The 9,741-nt window shown below is 40.7% G+C and overlaps 1 protein-coding gene across 1 annotated transcript in view; it reads left to right on the top strand.

The window, feature by feature from the left end:
- The window catches only part of LOC146464024 (NACHT, LRR and PYD domains-containing protein 3-like), a 2,528-nt gene extending 664 nt beyond the window's left edge, over nt 1–1,864 (top strand). Inside the window, exon 1 of the mRNA XM_085083781.1 lies at nt 1–1,864. This exon is cut by the window's left edge and continues 664 nt beyond it. Coding sequence (XP_084939907.1) covers nt 1–1,216 — 1,216 coding nt within the window. The 3' untranslated portion in view covers nt 1,217–1,864.
- The last annotated feature ends 7,877 nt before the right edge of the window (nt 1,865–9,741 follow it).

Below are 9,741 nucleotides of genomic sequence, written 5' to 3'. Positions count from 1 at the left end.
AATGAGAGGAACAATTTTAGGAAAGGCTGCTGTTATGGTAACGTCAAGACCTGATGAATCTGACAAGATCAGTGGAATGCACTTCGATCGGAAGGTGGAAATTACGGGGTTTTTTCAACGAGGAGTGAGAGAATACATTAAGAAGTATTTCAGAGAGAACGAGACCATGAAGAATACTGTACTAGAGCATATCACGAAGAATGAGGATCCCATCAGTTTTGCTCACATTCCCGTGCTTTGTGCTCTGATGTGTTCATACATGGAGTACGTTCTAAAGGAATCAAATAATACTGAAGATCTACCCATCTCAGCAAGTGATCTCTATTTTGAAGTATTCAACATTTTCAACGAAAAACACAACAAACACGAAGCTTCTCATTTTGGCGAAATCTTTCTGGATAAACCGTCGACGTTTGCAGCTGAGTTGTTTAAGGAGAAAAAGTTTCTTTTTGGCGAGAAAGAAATGAAAAAGTTCACTTCCAAAGAAGTTGAAAGCCTGAGGAAAAGCGGAATTCTTCATTGTGGTCCTCCTTTTAGGGTGTCTTTTTCTCTAACAAAACATTTTTGTTTTACTCACTTAACTTTTCAGGAATATTTAGCTGCCCGTTGGTATGTAAAGAATTGGCAAATTCCTCCAAGAGAAACTGTATCCACAATGGTCATGCAGTTTATGGCTGGTATTCTGTCAAAAAAACAAAACAAATGGGGCTTCAAAAAGAAGCTTATGAAAAAATTGCTTAAACAAGTTTCGCCAAACACAAGTCATGAATACCTTCTTCAAGCAAAATGTCTCTATGAATATCATGACAAGGAATTCGCTAAAGATTACTACCGTAAATACCCTGTTCGTGATGAAGAGATTTGGTTTGATGGTATAACTGACGTGGATTGTATTGCCATATCATTTTTTCTTGATACAATCACTGCATTGAATGAAGAGGAACCCAACACAAGACACCAAACATTGCCGTCTGGAAAGCCGCCATGTGGCACCGTCAACATGGGAATCAGTTACTCGAAAATGACATTGTTGAAGCAGAGGCCATTCATGTCCATCAAGAGATTAATCATTGAATACAGCATGATATCATCTGGATTAAGACGGATCTCTGCAGCGTTAGAAAGAGATTCATGTCCCATCACCGAGCTAAGGCTGAAATCGTGTCAACTAGACAATGAATGTGTAGGTTTTATTCGAGGACCAGTCTTTTCCTGATAGACAATAAGATCACTGATGTCGGTGTTGCCAGTCTATGTGAAGCACTAACACAGCCAAGCTGCAAAGTAACCAAACTAAATCTGGTGGGTAATCAGATCACTGATGTCGGTGTTGCCAGTCTATGTGAAGCACTGAGACAGCCAAGCTGCAAAGTAACCAAACTAGGTCTGGGTGGTAATCGGATCACTGATGTCGGTGTTGCCAGTCTATGTGAAGCACTAAAACAGCCAAGCTGCAAAGTAACCAAACTAGATCTGGGTCGTAATAAGATCACTGATGTCGGTGTTGCCAGTCTATGTAAAGCAGTAAAACAGCCAAGCTCCAGAGTAACCGCACTATTTCTGGGTGGTAATCCGATTGAAAAGAACTTTTCCTTCCTAAATTAGTTACGACAACACCGACCAGGTATTAAAGTACGTTGGTAGAAGGATATTAGTGATTGCAAAACTGTCTTCTGCTCCATGAGCTCTGTTTCACTGGCACGACTTTCCGAATTGATTTTTGGAAATGTAAATAAAGAATAAACAAGCAACGAGAACGTCGCGTACATTTGCCATAGACGGCAAGGCATATATCATGACCCTCTAGCGACAATTAATTAGCTGTATAAAACGAGAAAAGGTAAATAAATAATATTTTGGTAAACCAGCCTGTCTCCAATCATTACGTTTGTCTCTCTATTCTTCAATGTTCTTGTGCTTCTCTAGTGTGAGGTTGGCAAGTCTTCTTCTGTTATTCCTTCGAAAGTCTTATGTTTTTCTCATTCAAGAGTGCTACCGTCACAAACAGTATTGCTGACTGCAGAGTTTATATATAAAATTGACTGTTGTCAGGAAAGAGATCATTGCTGCTTTGATGTTCTTTATAGCATAAATTAAGTGTTTTTGGTGTGTGCCTGTAGGTCGGTGGTGGTGGGAGGGGTGGGGGGGGGATGGGTTAACAAAATTCAGATGTAAGATCAGAAGAGGGAGGTTATATAGTTTTGGGACATTTTTGACTCATGGTTGGCAAATACTTGCAAGCTCTCCGTAAAATTTTGCCGACCCCCTCCCCTCCCCCCGGTCGTAATAAATAAAAGTCCCCTTAGCGCCACCTCGCTTGTCCTAGAGCGAAGCTCCCCCTCCTGAAATATGATCATAAAATTAATGTATATATTTTGAATTTTGGTGAAAACCAGATGCGTTGAAAGGTACTTTGAGAACAGCAGATTGAGATTCTGGTCCGAGTTAGTAGGGATTACACGAGAAATGGAAGGAGAAAATACGATGGAGAAGCGTCTGAAGGCGGTATGCCATTATAGACAACTTTCGATATGACGTCAAGTAGAGTAACGGAAAGTCAACTTACCTGAGTACAAGGCCTTTCTGAGGGGAGGGGGCAGAAAGGGAAGGATTCTTTTCTTTTCCCTTATTACCCCTCCCTCCTCCCTCCGAAAAGCCCGAAACTCGACTAAAGGTTTACCAGACAACATCAGGCGGTCTCTCTACTAAAACTATCCAATTGGCTCCATCACGCCGGGATAAGGTTTAAAAATCATCGAGGCGAGAGTGGGGCATAAATAAGGGTGCTTATTAATTACAAGAGAGGATGAAGTACCTTCATCCTCTCTTGTTAATTATTAAGCCTTTATGGCTTTCTCGTTCTCATTTGTGACTTTGCTCTGCAGATATACCGTGTGAGAAGGTAAATTATTTGCTAAAGAACTTCCCGCGAAAACTCTGCAAGATTTGATCAAAAAACCAGTAACTGTGTTTGTAAGGAAACCACCGCAACAAAATTAAAACAACGGATCTTGTAGTCGAGGATATAATCAACAATACATTGTAAAACGAAGCAATAAAAAAGAACAAGGCTGATTGAACGGTTATTGAAATTCAAATATATTGACTCCAATATTTCGAGGGGCTCGGCTTTTTTCTTCAGGATGTTTAAAAAATTTGATTGCCAAACGCTTTGCATATTAACTTCTTACTCTTCCTCCCTCCCTTCGCGCTCCATGTTCTCCACGCATGCACTTCGCGCGCGCAAATAATTCTCCTCTTACGAAGACTTTGGAGAACATCACCGTATCACTCCAACTAAAATAATTTGACATGCAAATTGCAATTTACTGAAGCACTTCGTAAACGACATCTAACTCATCCTTCTGGATCTAATATATACCATCAACCAGGAGTTCGCAGGAAAGTCTCGTTAAGCCTAGTTATGCTTTACTCATTTCCAGCAGTGCGCTCAGCCCCCCTCCCCCCTCCGGGCCTACCTTCAAGTATTAGGATTTTTTTAAAACATACTGGTAAATCCCCAGGGCGGGAACAAACGAGTTATCCTGTTCAAATGTTTCACGGTACAGCCGAGTAAAACATAATAAGTTGATTTATTGTTTTCTGTACGTACCTTCATGCCAATGAAAGCTAATTTAGGCCAAGCAAGTCTTATTTCTTTGTCCTGCTCCAGTGACCGTTCTGCGGATCTACCTTCTCATTTCTTCCTTCTCAGACAAAGTTAATCACAAACTCATTGTCTTTCTTGTTGAAGTTATCATTGAAAGAAACTGAGGGAATCATGAGGCCGTCAAATTCCCCGGGGTAGACTAATGCCCGGCCCCTGGGACGGGTAATGAGGAAAAAAGTCCCATTAATGCCCTGAGAGATAAGCATTGATGGAATTCAAAACTCAACATTTGGTCTGAAGACCACAGTGACAATACCCTGAAAGATGCAGGATGTTTTACAGACCAGTATAAGGCTTGAGATAATTAATTTCATTTATTTAATATTTTTAAACTTTAATGTTTAACTTCCCTGTAACGTATTTACTCTATTTCAATTCTACCGTAAGGATCAGTCTTACCCTGTATAATTTATTAACTTGTAAACAGCCTTACCTAAGTGATGCTATTTTAGACGAAATTGTCACGAACATTATCATGTTCTCCCAGTAGATTAATTGTTTCGTTTCTTGGCATAACGACAGCCTCGCTATCGGTTTGGTTTATGGATCGCTTCAAGGTATTTTAGTTTCTCTGGTTTTTGGAATTTCGAAAAGCTTGAGAGAGAATTGTTCAAAACTCAAGTTTTGAAATTAGTATCCCTTCTTGAGATGTGAAATGAAATAGACCTTTATTATGTTTTAACAGCTTTTGTGTTAAAACTTGTGTGGATTGAATTTCTTCCCGGTTCTAGTTCGAGGTGTTATTGTTTTTGTAACCATTATTTCAATTACAAAATAACAGCTAATTATATGCTACAATAACAAAATATAACAAGCTACTTTACAAGGCTCGTTAAGTTATTTACCAGTCAAGAATTTACAGAAAGAATTGTAACATGATCAGTGATTTACAAATAACGCGGTGCAAAAAAAAAAAAAAAAAAAAAATAAATAAATAAATAAATAAAAAAAAAAATAATAATAATAATTAAAACATACCAAGAGAGGATCCTCTCTTTCTCACACACACCACGAGACAGGAATGCGTGCCTTAAGCGTTTAGTGCTCAGGGTGATGGGGGGGGGGGGGGGGGGGACTACTCAATAAAGAATTACCTTGGGGGGCTCCGCGCCTTGCCCTTATATATACCATTTTGCCCCATTGACATACCACCGTAAAAAAATGCCTATATATTCGGAGGTTCTGTTCAAAATATTTTGATAGGCCCTTTAAATACTTAAATAACAGTTTTCCCTCCCCTTCATTATACTTCAACTCGTGAAATCTCTTCCCTTTTATATACCTCCACCCTGAACAAGGTTCCCCTTTCGGGCAGAGCCTACCCGTATAGTCCATTATGGGGAGTATCCCCTTCCAACCCGCGCCCCCGGGAGGGTTCAGCGTAGTCCATTTTAATCTAAATTTTGCCATGTTATTATTTTTAAAGGCTATCTTTCGTTCAGAATCTTACCAGAAAGGAAAAAAAAAAAACAGGAAAATTTGGAGGCAAAGGGGATTTATGTCAGTTTAACCAAGATTGAAAGAATGTAGTACCCGAAGAAGCACTTAACGCCATCGAGTGCCTGCCTGCCTGTGTTGGAGGAGCTAGACAGTGAACCAACCCTTGAAGAACTTAACGAAGCTCTGGTTTCCCTTGCCTCTGGTAAAACACCCGGGAAATACAGCACCCCTGCTGAAGTCCCGAAGTGCTGCAAAGGGACCATCATCATTGAGCTGCATGAAATCCTCTGTCTCTGTATTCCAGGACATGAAGGATGCAAACATCGTCACACTCTACAAGAACAAAGACGACTGGAGTGACTGTAATAGTGACTGGCATCTCCCTCCTTAGCGTGGTTGGGAAGTTGCGGAGAGAGTCTACCCAGAATCGCAGTGCGGATTCCAAACCAACAGGTCCACCATTGATATGATGTTCTCCCTCCGACAGTTGCAGGAGAAATACAGGGAACAACGATGAAAGATGTAGTACTTGGCGATTATAAAAAAAAAATATGATTTAATGCCGATGAATAGAGTACGTTCTGGTTTTTAGGCATACATTAAGGTTACATTTTCTGATCGCTTTTCTCTCCACCAAACAATGGCTTGTTGCCAAAACGTTTGCACACCAGGGCAATCATAGAATAAATGAGCTAAGGTTTGTCGGAGGATATTACAGCGGTTGCAGCTGGCACGTCTTCTTGTTTTTATTTTGAAGACCAAATCGTTTGACAGGAGAATGTTATGAATTTCCTTGAATTAAAAGTACCTAATTTTATTTTCAACTAGCTCACGATAACCTTGAAGCGGTAGCTTGTAGATTTTTTAGATAAAGAGATTTCGTTCGGCAAGTTTGGTTTCAATATCTGTGTCATTTCCTGGAGAACGAGTGCTTTCCACGCAGTTTGGGCGATGACTTCAGCCGGTGTAGCACGGTTGCTGTCAATGTCGACAGGATTCTGATCAAATAATCACCCTACATTAAGCATTATTAGTACTTCTTGGCTTTACTGCCGAGGCAGGTGTAAAACACCCCTTTAACTGATTGTCTTATTAATTTTACTGACACACCGATCAGCCCTAAAGGCCGAGCCACCTTCCCAGGGCATGCCGTGGGAGAACTGCCGTGCGTATCCTAGCTAACAGCTACCACATGTGTGCTGTGGAGTTGTCGCTTAGAGGGGTGTTTTACACCCTCCTCGGAAGTAAAGGGTGCCTGATACACGGCCTTTTGGTCGTTCGGTGCCCGACGGCTATGCCATGGTGATGAGGCCTAACAAAGCCGAAACAGTTGTCCATTGCTGAAACTGCCCGGGTGATATGGCTGTGCGCATGCATAAGGTACTGGCCAGGCCGTGGGTTGGTGTCCGAGTGTGACACTTGCTTTAATTGATTGTCTTTCATCATAAACCAAGAACGAGGAATTTCAAACTCCCCCCCCCCCACCCTTCCCCAAAATGAATGATGAATTCGCGCGCGGAAATTAAAGCGTTCTATTGAAATGGGGGGGGGGGGGGGGGGGTAATTTTTATTTGTCTTTCCCGAGATTGTAGCCCTTATGGATAAATTTTTGGTATTATTTGTAACAAAATTACTTTAACAGTTTAGTTTTTACTCTTCGTGAGATATGCCTACGATTTTAACTGCTTGATGCTACAGAGTCAAAAAGAGGTACCCATTCAGACCCTCTTGAGGTGCTTGCCAAACACTAAGTACCTCTTTGCACAAGTTTGGTATAAACAACTCTAAAATCAAGTCTTGTGCGTCAAAACTACAGTACAAAAGAAACAGTCCTCCAAACGGCGAGATATGACTGAAGAGAAGATAGAGCACATTTTTTTGTCTCATCTCCCAGGTGCACCCAACGACAATTTTCTCTCAGATCCTTTGAAACGTTATTTTCGGCGATCTGGAGTGGCTTTAAAGCTCTATGGGTTCATTTTAGGCACCGCTATAATATTTCTACCTGTTCGATCATTCTAGGGGAACTTGAGTCTTTTCTAAATTAGAAGGGCATTTTTGTCGATTTCCCGAAAACCTTAGGTCTTATTTCCTATCCGAAAATCTTAGCTGACCTTTTTTTGGTACCCGAATCAGCATTTTTATCAATCCAAAAACACTAGGCCTTAAATTTCCCATATCACGAAAGTTTGTGGTGAGAGTTTGCTTTAGAAAATTGTAGGGGATTAAGGGCCTTCCGAACAGATAATTTACCGAAACGACCCGTTGGGTGCCCCTGATCAGTAGTTGACCTTAGAGAGCTGGTTACGTGTTCGTCTTCACGACGACTGTCACGTGAGAGGATCAGATAACGCTTCGCTTACATATTATACTTTTCATTTTCCTTTGATTGGAGAAGCAAACGAAGACAATTTGAGAGAATTTGGAGAGCGAACCAGTTCGTCACCTGTTACAAGAAAGTAAGTAAATTAACTAAAGTTTACAGCAAATTCTACTGGTGCAGTAGTTTACAGCTTTTGTCGCCGCGATAGCGTTGGTAGTTTGAACATTTGTTTGGTATCGGTGGTGTACTCCGACGGTAACGAATATGGAGGCCTCCGAATATGCCACCGTAAGGTATGCATGATCTTCATAACGGAGCAACGATTGAAAACTACACTCGGTTACGATCAGAAATTATTCAAATGAATGGGATCATCTGTCAGTTGTTTGTCTTGCATTAATATCTTTGCAAGTAACTAAAATAAACACATTCATTCGGTCTTCACGCACTACCCGCTCACGAGAACTGTGCAAAGTCTGGATATCGGATGAAACGCCATCTTACCTTACAGGATACCTGCGAAAGTAGGTTGTTAAATTAAACGAAGTGCGTTCCAAACATTTCTGGGAATCGTTGTTGGTGGTAAAATAAATAAACATCTGTCACTACAGGAAATACGATTGGGTATGGCAAAAACAGGGCACGTTACACAATCTTCTCGGGTATTTATATGTCGTCCAAAGTTCATGGTCATCAAGTGTCTTCAACCGAGCTTTCTACGTTGAAAAAAGTTTATATTTTAAATAGCCTATTCATTCGTAGCTTCTTCCGCTAATTTCAGTCTACCCGTGCCGAACGGAAGTTGACGCAAGGAGTAAAAGTAAGCTGGAATGACATAGTTTATCTATTTCTTTTTCTCGCTATAGGTTAGTCGTTCCAGTTACGTACTGAGCAGAAAAATATGTTTGTAAGCTTTCTTTAATGTTCCCCGCCCCAAAAACCCGACCCGATTTCAGACCGTAATTGTCAAAATCTATACCCGTTTTCAGACCAAAACGGCTCAAAAACCATACCCTTTGGGGCGGCACGTACCTATATACCTTATATAGGGGAGTACCCCCCCCCCCCTCCCGGGGTAACAAAGCAACGATTGAAAACTACACTCGGTTACAATGAGAAATTATTCAATGGCATGGGATCATCTGTCAGCTGTTTGTCTTGCAATAATATCTCTGCAGGTAAACACATTCATTCGGTCTTCACGCACTACCCGCTCGCTAGGACGGTGCAAAGTCTGGATATCGGATCAAACGCCGTCTAACCATACAGGATACCTGCGAAAGTAGGTCGTTAAATTAATGAAGTGCGTTCCAAAAATTTCTGGGAATCGTTGTTTCTGCTAAAATAAATAACTAAACATCTGTCACTACAGGAAATACGATTGGCTATGGCAAAAACAGGGCACGTTACACAATTTTCTCGGGTATTTATATGTCGTCCAAAGTTCATGGTTTAACTGAGCTTTCTACGTTGAAAAAAGTTCATATTTTAAATAGCCTATTCATTCGTAGCTTCTTCCGCTAATTTCCGTCTATGGTGGTGGCCGCAGAACAGAATTTCAAGAAAGGTCACTTGGTGATTGCTGGAAGTTCTAGAATTTCCTTTTTGACAGCAACCTTTTTTCATCACTGTATATGTTTTTTTTTCCCAGCTGTCTCGGGTGTGGGGTGAGGAGGCCTCTTCTTTTTTTTGGAAGGGGGGGGGGGGGGGGGGAAGGGGGGGAGAGGCTGTTATGAGTTTTTTCAAAAGTTTAAAATACATTTTGTTTACTTTGTGCCGTGGTACATGATATTTTTATCCTACAAACCTTTGTCCCCCACCATTCAAAAATATCATTTTCCCTGCCTAATAATACCACACAAGAAATCCGAGTTCTCCTATTAGGAGTCGAACCTAGGAGAACTCGGATTTCTTTTTTCCGAGTATGCCTGCGTCACTTTCCAGAATAATCATCATTCTTATTCATTCACCAGGCTGGAAATATACCATCACATTTCTTTCATAACACCACACTTATTCATTCTGGAAAACAAAAAACAAAACTAAAAATAGAAACAAAAATCAAACAAATAAACGAAAACAACAACAACAAAACGGTACTGTTGTAGATTCTAAAATTATCTTTGTGCGCCTGGTACTCTCTGCTCGGTATCGCGCGTTGTCAATCTATCAAGCAGCCTTAATATTTTTCGATTTTCTGAACTTGCAGATTCCCCGTTTACCAACGGATCGCCAGATAAGGAAGGTTACTTTTTATGTATTAAATAATCCTAAATAACGTTCATTAATTGCCCGTAATGGCTCTGAA

Source organism: Pavona decussata, unplaced genomic scaffold (genome assembly GCF_977016875.1).
Source record: "Pavona decussata unplaced genomic scaffold, jaPavDecu1.1 SCAFFOLD_170, whole genome shotgun sequence".
Taxonomy (NCBI): domain Eukaryota; kingdom Metazoa; phylum Cnidaria; class Anthozoa; order Scleractinia; family Agariciidae; genus Pavona; species Pavona decussata.
This window is presented reverse-complemented; position numbering and strand designations above follow the sequence as displayed.